The following is a 20,087-nucleotide window of genomic DNA, read 5'->3' as shown; positions in this document are numbered from 1 at the left end:
TTAATAATAGTTTTCAGTTCTTTGCTGAAATTCTCCCTGATTTCATCTACTTTTTGGACAATTGTATCCAAAGATTTTTGAAACATGTATTGAGTCTCTTGTTAGTTTTTCATCTTTTTTTCTTCTGGATTTTTGGTTGTTCTGTTTTATGATGTCCATGAATACTAATCAGTTGGAAGTATCTCTGGAAGCTCTTTGAAGCCTTCACACAGATTTTTAAAAATCATCTGTATTTTCTAGTTGTTTGTCTTCAGCAGGTTGTCCATCACTATCATTAATACTTTAATATTGGATCCTTTTAGTCTGCAGGCAATTGTCCTTCACATATCAGATATTTTCTTGTCATTTCATTGAATCTTTCACCTGTATGTAAAAAATAATGTCATTTTAATCTTTAGGTTCATTTTTGATCATTGTTTCTGTTTTTTTGTTACTCATTTTGTTTGAATTCTCTCTTTCATGTTGGAGGGTTTCCTTAAAATGTTTGGTGAGGTTAAGAATGAGGCGCTGAAACCCAGTTGGATGTTTCTCATGTGCATAGAGCTTATTTGGCCTCAGTTTCCTTCTGTGGGTCTCAGCAGAGGGAGGGTTTGTCCCCAGGGGTATCTGGCAGGGTCAGAGCTGGTGAGATGCTCTGGCCAGGACAGCTCCCCTAACAGCGGTGGCCCCAGATATTGGGAAGCCTTCGTCTGGAAGAGCCAAAAGCATCAGGATGGAGGCAGTTGTTGAACATCATTTTTAGGGCCAGAAATGGGGGACCTCAGGTCTCCTCGGAGAAGGCGATGGCACCTCACTCCAGTACTCTTGCCTGGAAAATCCCGTGGATGGAGGAGCCCAGCAGGCTGCAGTCTATGGGGTCGCACAGAGTCGGACATGACCGAAGCGACTTGGCAGTAGGTCTCCTTGCTGGTCATGGCTCACACTAGTGTGTCTCAGGTCCTCAGTCATAAGCATCGAATGGGAAAAATGCTCAGCTTCTCCTGGCAAAGCTTGGCTGAAATCACTGTAGAATCTTGTCCCCTGTGCCTGTGTGAGCCTCTGAGTCTTGCTGCCTTTGCAGGCTGACTGGGACCCCATGGCCTTCCTGTACCTCCTGCTCCTTGGTCCTGTGTGTCTTCCCTCTGTCTCATTGTGTGTGATACAGACCCAGGAGAGAGAAGCCGGCCTGGTCCAGGCCTCTCACGGTGGGCTTTTGTGCCCTGTCCTGTTTCCATCCTCTCCTGTGGAGGTGCCCCCCCAGCACTCCCCAGCACCCTCGTCAGGCAGGGGAGGGCATTGCAGTGTTCAGACTCAACAAATGGTGAAGACTTGAGAGGCTCTTGTGGTACACTTGCTCTGTTGAGTGAGAGCTCTCTCCACATACATGCTGCTGCTTTTGGGGGTTGAGGGAGGGCTCTGCACGGGACCCTGAAGCCCATGGCATTTGTGTGGGGCTGCTTTTCTAACAATACACATGTACACACACAGCTATAATGATTCAGTTATATAATGATTCAGCTATGCCAAGCCCACTTAAAGCAGCTTTGGTTCTGTCCCTGGGAGACAAGCAAAGCCACGCTTTGCAGAGGCCAAGTCACTCCTTATTCCATGAAGCCTCTGGAATGACACACAGTGAAATTTCTGGCAAGCTTCCTGGGCAAGCTTGTAGAGCACACATTCCAAATGACAGACGATCGGCAACACAGAAATGCCCCTTTTGCCCCATGCTGCCAAATTGAACACTTTCCCATTCTCTATCAAAAACAAGAAGACAAAAATCCCCAACAGTCAGAGCGCCTCAGAGTGTGCAGCCCTCCTATTTTCTAGCTGTTGAGCTTAGTTTCACTAGGAAGAATTGAATTAAGACTGGTGCCTAGTTTTCCTCTTCAGCAGCCTGAACCATGACAACAGGAGGTGCTCAGTAAGCACTTACACACACGAAGTACCCACAAATGCTTAATCCTCAGGACGATCCCATAGGGGATTCTGCTTTCTTCACACTTCAGATGAGAACACAGACTTTGACATTTCAGACAACTTTCCAGTGTAAACATGGAGTTACAGTAGAGCTGATTTAGGAGCAACACTGGGTCTTGTCCCCATTGCAGAACCCGCTACCCGGCTGCCCTGAGAAGGTACAGAGGGGGCAAGGCTACCTCTCGCTCAGAGCTGGCTTCCTCCAGCCCATGTCTCTCACCTTCTTTCCCTTGGTTCTTCATTCCCTCTGGCCCCTGCTACTGACTTGCCCATTGGTTGCAACCTCACCTTCTGTGATTTAACTGTTTTCTTTCCAAGTATCAACATCACAGGGAGTGTTTGTGAAAGTTTGCCCTCAGCATGGAAGTAGCAGTTTTTGCATGGAACAGAACTGGACTGTTTCGAGTCATTTTCTCATGAGGGAGCTTATTTGCATAATCCCCGCTGTAGGAACCGTACATGCTGTGCCGAGAAAACTTGCTATGTCCTCGTTTTATGCTCCTCAGGAGGGAAGTTGGACGCCATGTTGAACCACACGGGCACCGGCCGCCTGCGCTCCCTGGGCCGCGTGCTGGTCGACCTGGCCTCCTGCGTCCGGCTGAACCGCTTCCGGGGCCTGGCCTCTGCTGCCGCCCTGGAGGCCACAGCACAGGAGCTCCTGCGGAAGAACACTTTATTGGCCAGTAAGTATTCAGTTAACACGCATGCTCATAAGGGCAGCGCTTGCATATTTCTCCCCAAACGTGTCTTATCATGGCTCCAAAAGAAAAGGAGTGCTTTCCATGTAAAATGAGTAAAGCAGAATTGGTTGCCTTGAGTTGGTGGAAAGATCGGCCTTGTATGCTATTTCCAGTGTCTGTTTTTCCCGGTTTATTAAACTAATTTACTAGTTTATGGTTAAATTTCGCATGACACATTACACGACACATTACGCTTTTCTTGATTAAATCTATGATTTCTTACATCTCTGTTATTTTTACCATGGTGTCTCAACATCGTTGGTGTCAGCAAAGAAGAGACAGTGGCTAGTTCAATCTTATTGAGTCAACATGAATATGATGTATTCTTGTATTCCTTTTGAATAAACAGTGAATTGTTTCTATTCAGCTTTGTGTTAGTTTTCTAAGGCTGCTTTGACAGTATCACAGACTAGTAGCCTAAATAGCGGAAATTAATTTTCTCACAATTCTGGCATCCAGGTATGGGCAGGCCTGGCTCCCTCAGAGACCTCGCTCCTCGGCCTGTGGACGGCTGTCTGCTCCCTGTGTCTCTCCTTGCCTCCCCTCTGTGTGTGTCTGTCCAAAATTCCCCTTCTTACAAGTATCCCAGTCCTTCTGGGCTAGAGCACATCTTGTGACCTCATTTTCACTTGGTGACCTCTGTGAAGACTCAGTCTCCAAACAAGGTCATATTGTGAAGTACTAGGGGTTAGGGCTTCAACTTATGAATTTCGGGAGGGCAGACTTGAACCCACAGGGGATTTTATATAAGAAGTTGGAAGAATTCCTATAGCAGAACACAGAAACCAAAGACATCAATTCTTAGGAACATATATTATCCCATAGAAGGAAATCCTGATTATTTCAGCAGCCTCGTGTGATTTTTCAAGTCCTGAAAAAATGCAAAGGAAATTAATTTTTATGTATTTATGACACCACAGTGTTGGTTTTATTAAAATAAAAAAGATAGTTCTTTTAAATTACAGATATCATTTATGAATATTGACATAAAAATCTTGAGCAAAATGCAAGCAAATGAAAGCAGTACTTTAAAAGGGTTATATTACAATGACCAAGGGAGATTCATTCCTGAAATCTGAGAATAGGTTAACAGACACAAATTAATCAATGTGATATGTCACTTTAATAAGATGAAAGGAAAAAAATCATCTCAATGCAATAAAAGAATTCCACAAAATTCTACATTGTTTCATGATAAAAACACTTAATAAACTAGAAATAGAAGGAAACTTACCATGATAAAGGCCATATAAGAAAAACCCACAGCCAGCAAAATATTCAGTGGTGAAAGACTGAAAGCTTTCCCCCTAGAATCAGGAACAATGGCCACTTTCGACACTTCTAGTCAATTTTATGGACTTCCCCAGTGTCTCAGTGGTCAAGAATTCACCTGCAGTGCAGGAGACACAAGAGATATGGGTTCGATCCCTGGGTCAGGAAGATTCCCCTGGAGTAGGAAATGGCTACCCGCTCCAGTATTCTTGCCTGTAAAATTCTGTGGACAGAGGAGCCTGGATGGCTATAGTTCATGGGGTCATAGAGAGTCGGACAAGACTGAGTGCACACACACACATACACAGTCAATATTATATTAGAAGTTGTAGCTAGAGCAAGTACTCTAGAAAAAGTAGGGAGTTAGGAGGTCTTGGTTCTACCTAATGGCTGAGGGCTGTGTCACACAGATTAGCCTCATCTGCCTGGAGTGAGGCCCCTGCATGATGGGGGAGGGACTGAGCTGAATGTCTTGGATGGTCTGGTCAGACCGGTGCTGATGCGCTGTGAGCCTCTCCTAGGTTATGATGACCCCTTGTTTGCCCTTTTCTGACCTTAGGCATCATATTCAACAGTTCCTTAATTGGTAAGAACCTCAGCTCAGAATCTCTGCAGCTACCGCCCCAGGTCACCTACAGCATCCGGACCAGTATCTTGTATAGCATGAGAACGGATCTGGTGAAAAACCCTTTCTGGAAGTTCCACCCTCAGAACCTCCCAGCCGACGGGTTCAAGTATAATTACATCTTTGTGCCACTGCAAGACATGATCGAAAGAGCCATCATCTCGGTGCAGATGGGGCAAGAGGCCCTGGACCCGGCCACACAGGCCCAGGCCATCCCATACCCCTGCCACACCAGCGACCTGTGAGTACCCTGGCTGTGGGGGGGACCCTGTGTTGGGAGACCGGATAGAGGAAAATCCTGGAGCTTTTGCATAGTCATTCCACTACAAAGCATTGGAAGAAAATCCATTCTCCATTTTGATTTCCTAAGGCTCATTTCTGTCTGAGCCATCCAGATAGAAGAAGAATTGTTGAGACAATGTGTTCGGTTAAAACTGACATCAGGCATCTGTAGCCTCAAACACCCCTTGGAATAAGTTTGACGAGTACTATTCAAGGGGGCTTCCTCCCACCTGAACTAGGGAATCAGAGAAAGCGTGTTTGTTCTTCAGCAGAAATCCTTACAGTTTAGGTCTGTGCCACTCACATGTAGGGGTGGGGGATTCCCAGAGGCTTGGGGTGGTGGCTTAGTGGGGTCCTTGTTGAACTGGGTAATTCGGTGGGTGATCTCTTGGGGTGACAGTGAGGGGAAGGTCAGTTGAGGGGACCCAGGGCAGTGCTCACCCTTGGGATGCTCTTCCGTTTTCGACGCTCCAGAGTGAGACATGGGTGGTGATGTGGGTGGTGCTGTGTTTAGAGAGGTGTGCGTGCATTCTCATCCTTCCTCCTCCTTGATTATCCCAGTGGGTTAGTAAACAGGACTGGGAAAGGAGAGAATGAAATCCGACTCCCTTCTCCAGGGCTGGAGAAGCCACACACTTCTGTGTGTGCATCTGGCACAGGCTGGGAGGGAGGGCACAGCCCTGATGTGAACCTTGAGAGCCCCGGATTCACCCCTCTCTGAGTGCCTTCCTCGCCCATATCATGAGTCACAAGGGACTCGAGCCCCAGTGCTGGAGAGGGTGGTAGAGGCAGAGAACCTGCATCAGCCTGGCACTGGGGTCATGGGTGGGTTGGAGGTAGATGAAGGGGAAAAGGCAGTCAGGAGGCCAGGAGGGTGAGCTGGGGTGAAGTGTAGTGGGCACTGGAGGTTGACCACCACCCTGCACTTGCACCAATGTCATGCATCTTGAGAGACAAGAAAAAGAAAGCTTTCTCCAGTGCTTCTTCCTGCATGTGCAGTTTTGATTCAACATGCTCATCATTTTCTGTCTTTGAACTCCCGGGACGCTGCTAATAGAGGCAGGGCACAGAGAAAACACTATTAACAAGGGCATTATTAACATGCAGATCAGGGATTCGCCACCTTCAGGAAAAGCGATGGTGACAATGAAATGTTTATGAAGATCAGAGTATCCTTTTAAAAAGACTTAAATGAAAATGTTTGATTTCCTCATTTCAAAATTTGTCAACAAGCTTTTGTTTGGGTTCCAGAGTAAGGATAAATACTCAGAAGAGTCTGGAACAGATTTGTTTAATTCATGCTGTCCAGATAACAGGGAGGTGACAGTCCTTTTTCTGAGGTCACTTAGACATCCCTGATTTAATATGTTTCCTTTTTTGTTAGGTTTTATGAACAAATGGCTGTCAAGAGTTGAGAAAATAGAGGGGGAAAAAACATACTTCATACCCTCTCCTAAATCATAAGTTGGTTTATATTGTTTGCAGAGTATCCTTGCTGACCTTGTGATACATATTTTATATACTTGAAATCATGACATCTTGCTAAGAGTGCAATTTTTGTGCTGTTTCTTCATTTGAAGCCATTTATGGGGCATTTGCTATGTGTTATGTATGTACTTGACTGTCGTACTTGATGGTGAAAATAGGTGTTGCTCCTGCCTTCTGGAAGCTTGCAGACAAGGGTTAACCAAGACCATGTGAACCCCGAGAACTATGGTCACCCTCCCCTGTAGGATGCCCCAGGGGTGAGAGTCAGAGGACCTCTTCTCACCCAGTTGGGAAGCTGGTGGAGGTGCACATACATCAACATTGTGTATCAACCTCTTCCCTGAGGTCCGAGTGAGGATTTGAGGCCAAGCAAAATGACCGTGGTCCTTCTCCCCTGCCTCCTGCTCCTTCATTTTCTCTCTGTCTGTAGTTACTCCCTTTTCAACACACTTCTGTGTGTTAAAAATTCATTTGGTGCACACGTAATTTCCTTATTTTCTTGTTCTGTTGTTATTTTTTCAAAGAACTGCACTTAGGCTTTATCAATTCTCTTCTTTTGTCTTGTCTAACTTACTTGTTGTTTCTGCTTTTATTTTTATTACTTCTTCACTTTTATGTATGGTCAATTGTTATGCTGTTTCTTTGGTACTTTTAAAAAAGATATTAATTTATTTATTTGGCTGCATTGGGTAGTTGCGGCATGCGAGGGATTCTCTCTAGTTGTGGTGCATGGGCTTAGTTGCCCCTCAGCGTATGGAATCCTCCCAAATCAGGGATTGAACCTGCATCTCCAACATTGCCAAGCAGATTCTTAACCACTGGACCACCAGGGAAGTCCCTGTGTCTTTGATAATTGTCTTTGATAATGGAGACTCGTGTTGGATTCATTATTTTTAATGTTTTTTTCTTCTCTTTAATTTATGTATTTGCCTAAGGTGATGACTTTTCTTTCAATCTTTATTTTAACCACTTCCCATAGATCTGATGTATGACTTAAAGTTCATTGTTTTGTAGACACTTGCAGTATGGGTTTCTATAATCTTCTTGACCCAAGAGCTATTTAAGTAAAATTTCTTTCAATTTCCAGATGGAGATTCTCAGGAATTTTAAGCATATGAAATTACTCAGCTTACTCCTAATAAGAAAAATTCAAATTAAAACTAGTCTGAGATAGCATTTAAAAAGTCAGATTGACAAAAATCCAAAAATTGCATCATACCCTAAATATTGCTGATAAATTCTAATACTTGCATTTGCCACCAGAAGATACTGTCTTAATCATTTTCACTTTTTGGATTTATGGCATTTTCCTCTATCAACCAATATATAATCTGATGAATGATTTATGGGCACTTGAAAATAATTTTTAATTTCCTGTTTTTGTAGTGGAAAATTTACCTGCATTAACTTTGTTATTTAGGAGTTCTCTGTCCTTTTTGTGTCCACTTCATCTGTCCTGAGCTAAGAGAGAAATCACAGTCCCTGCTTCTGGAACGTGCCCTCGATTTTTCCTGTGGTTTGGCCTTCTAGTCTTGAGGTTGAGTTGCTGCGCAGAGCTGTGAATAACTGTGTTCTGGGCCTTTCTTATGTAGTATGTCTTTAGTATGTCTCATTAGTATGTCCTTAGTAGTGTGTCACGGAGAAGGCAGTGGCACCCCACTCCAGTACTCTTGCCTGGAAAATCCCATGGATGGAGGAGCCTGGTGGGCTGCAATCCATGGGGTCGCTAAGAGTCAGACACGACTTCACTTTCACTTTTCACTTTCATGCATTGGCGAAGGAAATGGCAACCCACTCCAGTGTTCTTGCCTGGAGAATCCCAGGGACAGGGGAGCCTGGTGGGTTGCCGTCTGTGGGGTCACTCAGAGTCAGACACGACTGAAGCGACTTAGCAGCAGCAGCAGCAGCAGCAGTAGTATGTCATTCTACTTTGTATATGATTAAATTAATGGGGTCTGCTTTTCCTCCTTTCTTTTCTCTTTCTGGATTCTCATTTGCTGCCATGCCTTTTGCCCATCCTTTCATCTTAAACTTTTCTGAAGTGTTTTCTTTCAGGCGTGTCTGTTGTGAGCAGCACATAACTTCTTACACAGGTGAGGTTGGCTGTTCAACAGTATGAAATACAATTTCTTGTGTATATATGGTCTTAGTTGTGTCTTATATTTTTCTTATTTATATTTAGTCATGTTTTGCTGTTGTAGTGTTTGCCTTGTAGTTGTAACTTTGTATAAATATTATCAACCTTTTTTTTTTACCATGACCAATAAAAAACATGATTTTTCTTCTTCCACTAATGTCTTCCATTGTACCATTAGAAGATGACTGAACTTGTAGTCTACAGTCGTCAGTGTTAAAAAATTAGCCTTTAAGAAAAAAGATTGATATCTTTGTACGTGTTGACTGGTGGGTCTTCGTTGCTGCGTGCAGGCTTTCTCGAGTTGCTTCGGGCAGTGGCTTCTCTCCATTTGTGGTGTGCGTGCTCCTCACTGTGGTGGCTCCCTGTTGCAGAGCATGGGCTCTAGATGGATGGGCCTCAGTAGCTGCAGCTCATGGGCTCTGGAGCTCTGGCTCGGTAATTGTGGCGTGTGGGCTTAGTTGCTCTGCACATGTGGGATCTTCCCAGACCAGGGATGGAACCCATGTCCCCTGCATTGCAAAGCAGATTCTTAACCCCTGGACTGCCAGGGAAGCCCGAAACAAATAGCCCAATAATAGCCTTTTATTTTGGATTTCATCAACTTTATTCTTCCTCTCTGGCTCATTTCCCCAATCTTGCAATTTTTGTTTTTTGTCCCATTTTTACATTTCCAGGAACAAAACATTTCCAGTCTGTCTTGTCACCTTATTTTTAATATTTGTTTCAGTCTTATTTTTACTAGAAATACAGTCACTTCTTGCTTTATCCTTGCTTTATCTTTACCCAAAAGAATGCACAAAAGTCATTCTTTTGTGGGCTGGTTTGTCTTCTGGTAACTTCCTGAAGAACATCTCCTGAGATGATTTAACCTGAGTTCTTACATACATTTTTTCGTGTAACTCTCCTGTGAACTTGATTATGTTTAGCAGCTTTTTCAAATAGTTGGCCATCTCTTCCAACTATGTATCAGAATCACAGTGTCAGTTTTTCCTTCTCTTGTTGGTTTGGACTCATTTCCAGGAACAGATTGGAAAAGGGTTGAGTTATACATCCATGTATTGTAATTTCTCTTCGATTTTTTATTCTCTTTAATTTGCCCGAAATGGCCTCACTCTGACAAGTCTGTGCAAAACATCTGGACTTCTCTGGATCTTGGATAGTGACTCCAAGAACCCCAGAGTCTGATTCCTCCAATTCCAGGCCCCTCATGACTCTCTCTTTACTCTGCTCTGTGAGGTTTAGCACTTAGTATCCTTCAAAATCAGGGTACCCAGCAGTGGTTCTGCCCAGTCATAGGGTCAAACGAGGTTGTGTTCCTGGGTGAACCCCAGGGCTGTAAGGACTGCAGGATGAAGTGTGGGAGCTGGACTCACTGAGAGCATCTTGGGGCAGCCTGGATGCTGACCGGCCCGTCCCCACAGGTTCTTGAACAACGTCGGCTTCTTCTTCCCCCTGATAATGATGCTCACGTGGATGGTGTCTGTGGCCAGCATGGTCCGAAAGCTGGTTTATGAGCGGGAGATCCAGCTGGAAGAGGTAAGCAGCCTGGGTGAGGGGAAGGGGCAGCGACTGGGGGGTGGCCGGATACCCTGTGTGTTTGGCTGGGTCCCACTGTCCCAGGAGACCCGTGCACTTGGAAGCCGCATGCCCTGCCAGAGCTGTACGGGTGACACGTCTGGCTCACCCACAGAGAGGAAGCGAGGCTGCAGATGGTCCCGTGAGAGTCGCTGACTCAGCAGTGTTGGTGCTCATGTGACCTAGACGGACATACAGACAGAATTACCGTCTTCGTTTACAGTTGGAATTCTTTATGTGTAGCCTTGCTATTTTTGTTAAAACTTGAAACTATCAAAACTGCTTTTAAGAATGAAAGTTCATAACAGCATCCAGAAAAGACCAAGCCTCCCGTTCAACTGGGCTGATGCCTGGGCACACGCTGTCCACTTGTTCATTAAAGAAAAGGAAAGGTGCAGAGACTACAAAGTGCATTTCATTCAGTTTTGACTAGAATCGCACTTTCATTTTGTAGGTAGTTTACCTGTGTGGAACACATGCATTCCTGGATTTCTGTGTTTCTTCCCCATCCAGCTGCACCCCAGTGTGGGGCCTGGGCCTCGGGGTTAGTGAGGTGGGGGTGTATCCAAATTATTCTCATCTTTGAGTATTCAGCCCCACACCCAGAGATGTCACCCCGTTATAGATGGGCAAGCAGGAGGTTAGTGGGTAGATAAATTTTAGTGTTATGATTTTAAACTGAGTTATTTTGCAAAACTCGCTCTAGAACCTGAGCAATAACCCTCACAGAGAGCAGCTTAAGGCTCCGTGTTTCCTCCTTCATTTTTCTGTTTGTTCTTATTGAACAAACCCAAGACACACCAAATGACAAATAAAAGAACACAATCGACGGAAGCTCAATAAACAAGGGAAGGCAGCAAGAGTGTGGCTGGTCAAGCTGGGGTCTGGGGTCCCTCCTTGAGGTTGGTCTAAGGTCACCTGGTCCCAGTTCTTACCTCTTCACAGCCAGCGACCTGCTCTGCCGGGATCTCATTCAACTAAACGCGGACTCTGGGCAAAGTGTCTGGTGCGCTGTCTCTGGGGCCAGGTGTCCACGACAGCGGCCCTCTTCCCCTGGCCCATGCAGCTGTGGTCTTCCCGGGAACCTGCCCTGCTTGCTCTCAGTCCCCGTGCTGACCTGCTCTCCTCCCTGTGTTGACAGTACATGAGGATGATGGGCGTGCACCCGGCCGTCCACTTCCTGGCCTGGTTCCTGGAGAACATGGCCGTGCTGACCGTGAGCAGTGCCGCCCTGGCCCTCGTCCTCAAGGTCAGCGGCGTTTTCACCTATAGCAGCGCCTGGATCGTCTTCCTCTTCCTCCTGGACTTCGGCGTGTCAGTGGTCACGCTGAGCTACCTCCTGAGCGCGCTGTTCAGCCGCGCAAGCATGGCCGCCCTGTGCAGCAGCCTGCTGTATACGGCCAGCTTTCTGCCCTACATCGTGCTGCTGGTGCTGCACGACCAGATGGGCACCGTCCTGCAGACGGTCCTGGTAAGTGTGTTGTCACTCAGTCGCCCATTTGTGTCTGACTGTTTGAGACCCCACGGACTGCAGCACACCAGGCATCCCTGTCCTTTACCATCTCCAAGCGTTTGCCCAAGTTCATGTCCATTGAGTCGGTGATGCCATCCAACCATCTCATCCTCTGTTGTCCCCTTCTCTGGTCTTCAATCTTTCCCAGCATCATGGTCTCTTCCAGTGAGTTGGTTCTTTGCATCAGGTGGCCAAAGTATTGGAGGTTCAGCTTCAGCATCAGTCTTTCCAATGAGTATTCAGGGTTGATCTCCTTTAGGATGGACTGGTTGGATCTCCTTGCTGTCCAAGGGACTCTCAAGAGTCTTCTCCAACAACACAATTTGAAAGCATCAGTTCTTCGGCGCTCGGCCTTCTCTAAGGTCCAACTCTCACATCCGTACATGACTACTGGAAAAACCATAGCTTTGACTAGATGGACATTTATCGGCAAAGTGATGTCTTTGCTTTTTTAATATGCAGTCTAGGTTTATCCTAGCTTCCTTTCAAGGAGCAGTCATCTTCTAATTCGGTGGCTGTAGTCCCCATCTACAGTGATTTCAGAGCCCATGAAGAGGAAATCTCCTGGTAAGTGTGCTGTGCTGTGAAACTGCAAAACAAGACTGCGTGTCCCCGGCAGCACGCAACCCGCACTCTCCACGTCTCAGCACACCGTTTCAGCTCTGCAGGGCTTCCCACCTCCCATGGTCTGTCCTCCCAGCTCAGAGGCAGCCTTGCCATGGGTGGGGCCACCGAGACCACAGAGGACAGCCTGTGAGAGACTGTCACTCGTTACATGATGGGGACTGTCCTCTGAAGACTGTTTCACTCAAGAGCATCTTAAAGGAAGCCCTTTACTCTGTGTCTCTTTATGTGAAATGAAACAGATTTCCAAAGCTATTTTAGAAGTAAGAAATACACATTTTTTCCTTGAAGTATCATGAATTACTTTACATTAGGTGGAAAGACCTCTCCTTTGGCAGCATCAGAGTCACTCATTTAGAATGTACCTCTCAAAGCATTAGAATACTTGCTGGTCTGTGACATAAACACTCAGAAGACGGACGCTCATCTGCTTTGTGATGATGCCTGGCAAGCATGGTGCTGAGACACAGCAGAGACACAGGGCGGAGCCCCGCACTGGAAGGGAGGAGGAGCTGGGGTTAAAGGCGTTGTTGCCACGCAAACATCCCACGTGCTCAAGGGCAGGGCAGGTCCTCCCCGCAGGCCGGGAGTGTGACTGGAGTCCCCCAGCTGGAGGGAGGATCTGAGGAGGGACCGGGGGGAGAGTCAGGCAAAGACAGAAGCCTCCAGGTGCTGTATGTTTTCTCTTGAATGTGGAATCCAAAATATGCCGGAGCCAGCCGGCAAAGTCGATCAGGTCCCGAGAATGTGCAGGACGCGGCTGAGAAAGAATACTACAGCAAAGATGGGGTTGAGAGGGTCAGACCTGTCTCCACAAAGGGAAGCGGTCTGACCACGACTTTATTCAGCATCTTATATTGATACAGGGGAGCGTGAGAAAGACAAGACAGTTAACATTCTTCTTGGCTGACCTATACATCTTACGAAAAGTCACAAAAAATCTTGAGAGCATGGGAATGGCACCCTGTTATTATTTCTTACACCAGATAACATTTCCTTGTGCGTGAGAAGTTTGTCCAGAACTCCAGGTGTCTGCAGTTAATAGTCGCCTAATCTCTGGGGTGGCGGGACAGAGAGCTATGTTTGCAAGCAAACCCTCAAGGACTGAGGCAGCTCCCAGAGCTGTGTCCTTTAGATAAAGGACCCCGTTCTCACGAGCAGGTCCCTGCAAAAATATACAACAAAGGACCATATAACAAAGCAGAAGATGACTCATGGATACAGAGAGCAAACTAGTGATTACCAGAGCGTGTGGTGGTAAGGGAGTGGAGGGAGGTGTAAGAGAGGGTAGAGGATTAAAAGGTGCAAACTGCTAGGGACCAAATGAACATTCCGAGGATGTGACATACAACACAGGGGGTAGAGCCACTATTTTATGGTAACTCTATGTGGAATATCATCTGTAAAAATATTGAATCACCATGTTGTACACTTGAAACCAACAGAATACTGTTAAGTCAACTGTACTTAAGTTATTAAGAAAAAGACTCCCAGTGCTGCCAGAGGATGACCAAGGCCTTCAGAGGTCTCCCGGCACCCTCACTGGGGCGGGGGTCAAGGTCTCTGCTCATTTCATGCCTCAGAGTAAAATATCAATGCTTCCAAGAAAACGGAATTATTTTTCTCTAACATCAGTACGCCCTTCAAACCGACCTGGTTTCCACAAGTCATAAGCATAGATTGGCATGGTGTTCATCAGTATTTTACCCACTGATACGTGCTTCTCAGTTGGGATTAGTTTGTGTCCTACCTGTAGTCATTCATAACCAGTCATCTTGTGTGTTAAATAGGTGTTTGCCGAATAGTGGAAACACCTGGGAGACCCCCCCCCCCCCCACTCCGGTGTCCCCATCACATACTCCTTACATAGGGAAAACGAGCCATCGGCCATCTGGCCTATAAAACATCCGGCCTGTAAAACTCAACAAAACTTGAGTTTCAAGTGATGTTTTTTGTTTTTTATTTCAGTCCTTAGATTTAAGATTTTATGTACATGAAGGCTGATTTCCTTTTTATATGCTGAAATTGCTTCTAGCAAATAAAAAGTCTGACTCCTGTACATTATATTTTTAAATGTGAGATACTTTTCCAGTAAGGTTTTTTTTTTTTTTTTTCTTAAACACAAGACCTCTCCACTGGAGATGAAATAACATTTTCCTCCAAGGCACCTTCTTCTCATGTAGAATCGTGCGTGTTCGGCATCCAGTCTGCCTGCCGTGTGCTCCAGGGCATTCACTTAATAATAAAACACAGTAAATTGCTCTATTCTATTTTCCACTGTTTGGTGTTATACGTTTCTGTGTACAGTGCGTTGGATTTATGACACTTCAAACACTGCAGTAAAGAGAAATAATTCCTTTTAACATTAAAAACTGGCTTGTTATCACACTTTTCAGAATGGAATGATGCGTGGCCCAGTCTTGGGTTCAGATGTTGGAACCACCACCTGGAGCGGTGGTTTACATCATTAGCACCTGAACGTGCAGTGGTTTCTCTCTTTGAATTTAGTGCTGTGGATTTTCTCTGGTCCCCAGTCAAGCACTAACTTTCTGTTTTTCTCTTCTCTCCCTCAATCTGCGGGCAGTGCCTCCTCTCCACAACCGCCTTTGGACAAGGAGTGTTTTTTATTACATTCCTAGAAGGGCAAGAGGCAGGTAAGAGGATGCAGTTTTTTAAGTAGTGACTCTAAGTGACTCAGGTTTTTGGAAATGTATAGTTATCATGTTTCAAGTGATAGAGTAGAGAGTGTCAGTTACTAAGCAGAAGGTTTGGAAGGAGATCCTGGTGTTGGTTTGCTGCTGCTGCTGCTGCTAAGTCACTTCAGTCGTGTCCAACTCTGTGCGATCCCATAGACAGCAGCCCACCAGGCTCCCCCATCCCTGGGATTCACCAGGCAAGAACACTGGAGCAGGTTGCCATTTCCTTCTCCAATGCATGAAAGTGAAAAGTGAAAGTCAAGTCGCTCAGTCATGTCTCTTAGTGACCCCATGGACTGCAGCCTACCAGGCTTCTCCGTCCATGGGATTTTCCAGGCAAGAGTACTGGCATGGGATGCCATTGCCTTCTCCCACTGATCACCCTACAAACATTTAAAAAACCGTTGGCAGTAATCTTCACTTATATTGGGATTTTGGCAACTAAAATTCTAGACCAGAGGAGACGTGTATTTCTTAGATGTTTATATGATTTTTGTGGTACATTGAAGATGCAGGGAAAATGTATACCATATATGAAACCAAACTCCAGATCTCATTACATTAACTCATGAATTTGTGCCTGTCTTGAAATTCTCAGACTTTTCGGTAAAACATGTTGAACTGTCCTGAACTATACAACACTAAAACTGTATTGAAACAGATGAGTCATCCTGAAATGACCTATCCTGAGTTCTTTGAACTGATTTTTAAACTAAACAGGATCATGAGAATATGGAAGAAATATGGTTACTGTTAGAGTGTTTGAATATTTTGATCCAGATTCCAACAAGTCCACAATGTTACAACATTTACTTGCTTATTTATTGGCTGTGTTGGGTTGTTGTGTGTGGAGTTTGTGCTAGTTGTGGAGAGCAGGGGCTACTCTCCAGTGGCCGTGTGAGGGCTTCCGGTTGCAGTGGCTTCTCTTGTTGTGGAACACAGGCTTCCGGCACACAGGCTTCAGTAGTTGTGGCCTGGCAGGCTCTGTGGTTGTGGTTCTCCGGCCCTGGAGCTTGGGCTCTGTAGTTGTGGCACACGGGCTTAGGTGATCCGTGACATGCGGGATCTTCCTGGACCAGGAATCCAAACAGTGCCCTTTGTACTGCAAGGCAGGTTCTTAACCACTGGAGCACCAGGGATGCCCCAAAACATTTATTTTATTGAGTTCTAGGTTAGTACCATTGGAGAAGGCAGTGGCACCCCACTCCAGTACTCTTGCCTGGAAAATCCCATGGACGGAGAAGCCTGGTAGGCTGCAGTCCATGGAGTTGTGAAGAGTCGGACACGACTGAGCGACTTGACTTTCACTTTTCACTTTCATGCATTGGAGAAGGAAACGGCAACCCGCTCCAGTGTTCTTGCCTGGAGAATCCCAGGGACGGGGGAGCCTGGTGGGCTGCCGTCTATGGGGTTGCACAGAGTCGGACTGAAGTGACTTAGCAGCAGCAGCAGCAGCAGCAGGTTAGTACCATAGGAAAATTGAGAAAGATGAATATTTCTTGTAAAATAAATTAAAGAATCTGCCTGCAATGTGGGAGACCTGGGTTTAGTCCCTGGGTTGGGAAGATCCCCTGGAGTAGCAAACGGAAGCCCACTCCAGTATTCTTGCCTGGAAAATTCCATGGATGGAGGAGCCTGGTGGGCTGCAGTCTTGGGATCACAAGAGTCAAACACGACTGAGTGACTGAACCATCACAGAATTAATTTTAATCCAGCAATACCTTACAAACATATTGTTAGAAGAGAATTATTCTTTCCTACTGCAGATGCTGTATCCTATTTATATATATTCCAAGAACAAGAAGAATAGTATAATTTAGAGTGGGTGCTCAAAGACTTTTCATCTTGTTTTTAAACAGGTTTATTTCTCCTAAATGTAGAGTTTTTTAGTTAAGCAAGTACAACTAGGTATAAGCAAAGCAACCTTTAAAAAATTTTAAATGTTAGATATTCAAGTGTTGTTAATGGTCACCCACCTGCTGTCCTTGTCGGTGTGAGATGAAAGCAGCATTTCACTGGAAGGCCAGGATCCATGGCCTTGACCTTCCTTTTGTTTTAGCTGTGCTTAGCTTTGACCCCGGGCCCAGTGGACTCAGGTCATCAAAGTCTGCCCTGAAAGAGGATGAGCAGTGCTGACGCTGACCTTTCTCTTCCTTCCAGGGATTCAGTGGGATAACATGTACCAGTCTCCAGAAGTAGCAGGCATGACATTTGGCTGGGTTTGCTGGATGATTCTGTTTGATTCAGGACTTTATTTTGTATGTGGATGGTACTTGAACAACTTGATTCCTGGTAAGAATTCTGCACTTTATGACAAAATCAACTTAAAAAACAGTTTGAGCAATGTATGTGAATATTGGATAATTATTTGTTCTTTAAATAAGACACAAGAAAGGGAGTTGATAGGATGTGTTTTAAAGGGAGCTGAGCATGTTTGAGGGAAAAATGGTGCTTCTGAATCCTGAGGCAACCGAGACCCTGTGAGGACAGGTGTTGGTGGGGTCCCATGGGCCCACCGCGCAGCTCCCCAGCCTGGGGGCTCCAGAAGACGTAATGGCAGAGAAGCTGGTTCTCAAGATCATGTGTGTGAGGAGGATAGAGGTGAGGGAGTGAGAGCAGGAGAGCCTGGCACTCATGTGTCTTGGGCCCCTGGAGCCCAAGGTCAGGGGTTCAGAGAGAGCCGCGGGGTAGGAGTAAAAGGACCTGGTTCTCAGCCAGGCCCATGGGTGGCAGGACCTGGAGGTAAGCTGGGCTGGCAGCAGGGGGCTGAGCGGGGGCCTGGTGGTTGGGAGTCCCTCCAAAGCAGAGGCAGTAGTGTTGTGTGTGGAGGTGATGCAGGGCCGGCTGCCCAAGGCCGTGGGCCTCCCCTTCAGTCGGTGGCGGAGGAGGCGCTCACGCCGCATGCCTAGCTCAGCCCCAGGCAGCAGAGAGAGCACTTCAACCTTTTTTAGTTTATGTATTTTAGAAATAGCTTTTAAATGGTATCATACTTTCTTGCTGAAATTGCTTGTGGTTCTGGCTATTTACTTTCCAAACAACTGGGCATTTCAAGCGGCATCTAACCTTTAAAGTTAAGAACTAAAAGAGATTCTAATCATATACAAGTTGAAAATGAAGGGATAGGAGAAAATAAAAAAACCTTCATTCTGTTTACAAAAATATATTCTACACTTGGAGAGTTCATGCACCATTTAAGGATGAGTAAAAATCAAAATAAAATGGGTCATTGAAAAGATTATTTTACATATGAGCAGGAAAAGTGATGCCCAAGAGGTAGTGAGAGCATAATTTAGAAACGTGATTTATTCTGGAAAAATTTAGACTGCACTGTCATGATATTTGAATAAAATCTAAGAAAAGGTGGATCTAGGAAATGAGAAAAAAATTTAACTGAGGAGGCCAAGGTGAAGGGAAGCTGTAAAAGGCTGGATGTTACCAAGAAGCTGGTTAACCACGAGGGATGTTGTAGAAGATGGTGGGATGTTGGTTTGAAATGCACAAGAAGTGGTGCAGAGGAGCAGCCATGCAGTCAGGACAGGGACATGCCCAGATGGTGCCAGGAAAGTGATGGATCAGGCAGCCTGTGAACCCCCGACTCCCACCCCCAGACAGATCCAGGGGAAGAAGAGGAACCATCACGTTTCAATGAGAAAAACCTGGATTTGCAAAGTAAAGGCTCAGTACATCGCACACAAAATAGTAATTTAAAAAAGCTGTATTTAGATGCAAAATGGCAGATGTCTTGGAGTCCACAGAAAAAGAAAAGAATTCGAGGAGTGTAAAGACCAGGGAATCGTGTTGCTCTTGTCCAGGTGAAGATTATTAGCAGATTTGTCGCTGGATTCAGAAGAAGCTGAGTTTTTCCTTAGCCCCAGTGCCTTGAGGCAAGAGGTCCCAGGTTCTAATTTTCATATATTCCAGTGAGGCAAAGGAGCTTGTGATGCTCAGCTAGGGCTTAGCACCCAATTCCCACTGGGACATTCCAGTGGAGGAAGCCTCAGTCTTAAGTGGAAAGGTGCTTCTGTCCAGACCTGAGGCCAATGGATGGGGACTGGTCAGACAGGGACTTCAGAGGCTTCCTGGCAGCACCTGTGAGCGAGCCTGGGGTGTTGCTCAGGAAGAGGGAGAGAGACAGAGGCACATTCAGGAGACAGAGGCCCATTCAAAAGACAGAGTGACCAGAGGGAGGTGGCCTGGTCGGGACTATCCTGCAAGTTTGGGGAGGCTTTGGGGAGGAACTGGGTAAAATCTAAAAGTAGGGAGGCAGCAGCTGTGGGAAAGCACAGAGGACAGGCTTTCGATCTGATGATGATTCTTGTGGATGTTGGGATGTGGGAAGAGCATCTGGTGCTCAGAAAGCCCTGCTGTGCAGGAGGGGCAAGGCAGGGTTGGAGTAGGGTGCCAGAAGGGGCCAGCACACGTGGAGGGGTGTGCTTCTATCTGTCTGCCTGTCCTGGGCACCGAGGACCTCCGCCGCAGGTGTGGGCTCGGATGGGGCCTGGCGATGCTCTGGGGGCACCTGTCTCCTCCCGAGGAGGTGGGGGCACCTGAGACGGGGTGGCGAGGGAGGGGCGGGTTCGTGTCTCTGCTCCGCCCCCCAGCTGTCTGCCGGCCCCTACTTGCTCGCTGTGACAGGGATAACCTGGGAGACACAGGTTCCAGCTGTGGGAAATGGAGAATCAGAGACAACGGAAAAGATAGAGAAAACCAGGGCGTCCCTAGCTCAGTGTGAGAATCAGGTGAAAAACAGGCCCGTCAGATGGCTGGTCACAAATACACATCCGTGAACATCAATGCCTGACTCTCTGTTGTCAGTAAATAGAGACTGCAGTGGGGAAGATAGCGTTAAAATAAATATCAGTGTGACTCCAATGGAGAGGAGAATGTTTATCAAATTAAATATTTAAAATAGGTTTGAATAAATGGAAAGAGATGCCACATTCCTCAACGTGGCTATTTGTCATGAATATGTTGATTTTTTCCAAGTTGATGTATAAATTTATATAATTTTAAATTATATAACATTTACTATGAAACATGTCAATGTAAAATAATGAAATTTACACAATCATTTAAATTAAAAATACTGTTACAAGGGATTTGTTTTTAATTAATGAAATGTTTCTAAAGATAGCTAAAATGTGACTTGACAACAAGTATCAAAATTTACTGAAAATGA

The 20,087-nt window shown here is 45.8% G+C and overlaps 1 protein-coding gene across 1 annotated transcript in view; it reads left to right on the top strand.

Moving 5' to 3' along the window:
- The window catches only part of LOC112586431 (ATP-binding cassette sub-family A member 13), a 115,506-nt gene extending 95,866 nt beyond the window's left edge, over window positions 1–19,640 (top strand). Inside the window, exons 26-33 of the mRNA XM_045166516.1 lie at window positions 2,463–2,639; window positions 4,528–4,834; window positions 9,922–10,049; window positions 10,589–10,623; window positions 11,217–11,546; window positions 14,797–14,866; window positions 17,069–17,200; window positions 19,510–19,640. Coding sequence (XP_045022451.1) covers window positions 2,463–2,639; window positions 4,528–4,834; window positions 9,922–10,049; window positions 10,589–10,623; window positions 11,217–11,546; window positions 14,797–14,866; window positions 17,069–17,200; window positions 19,510–19,640 — 1,310 coding nt within the window. The remainder of the gene's footprint in view (window positions 1–2,462; window positions 2,640–4,527; window positions 4,835–9,921; window positions 10,050–10,588; window positions 10,624–11,216; window positions 11,547–14,796; window positions 14,867–17,068; window positions 17,201–19,509) is intronic.
- Window positions 19,641–20,087: the final 447 nt, after the last annotated feature.

Source organism: Bubalus bubalis, chromosome 8 (assembly GCF_019923935.1).
Source record: "Bubalus bubalis isolate 160015118507 breed Murrah chromosome 8, NDDB_SH_1, whole genome shotgun sequence".
In the NCBI taxonomy this organism is placed as follows: domain Eukaryota; kingdom Metazoa; phylum Chordata; class Mammalia; order Artiodactyla; family Bovidae; genus Bubalus; species Bubalus bubalis.
Note: the sequence above shows the minus strand (reverse complement) of the source record. Positions and strands in the feature narration are given on the sequence as shown.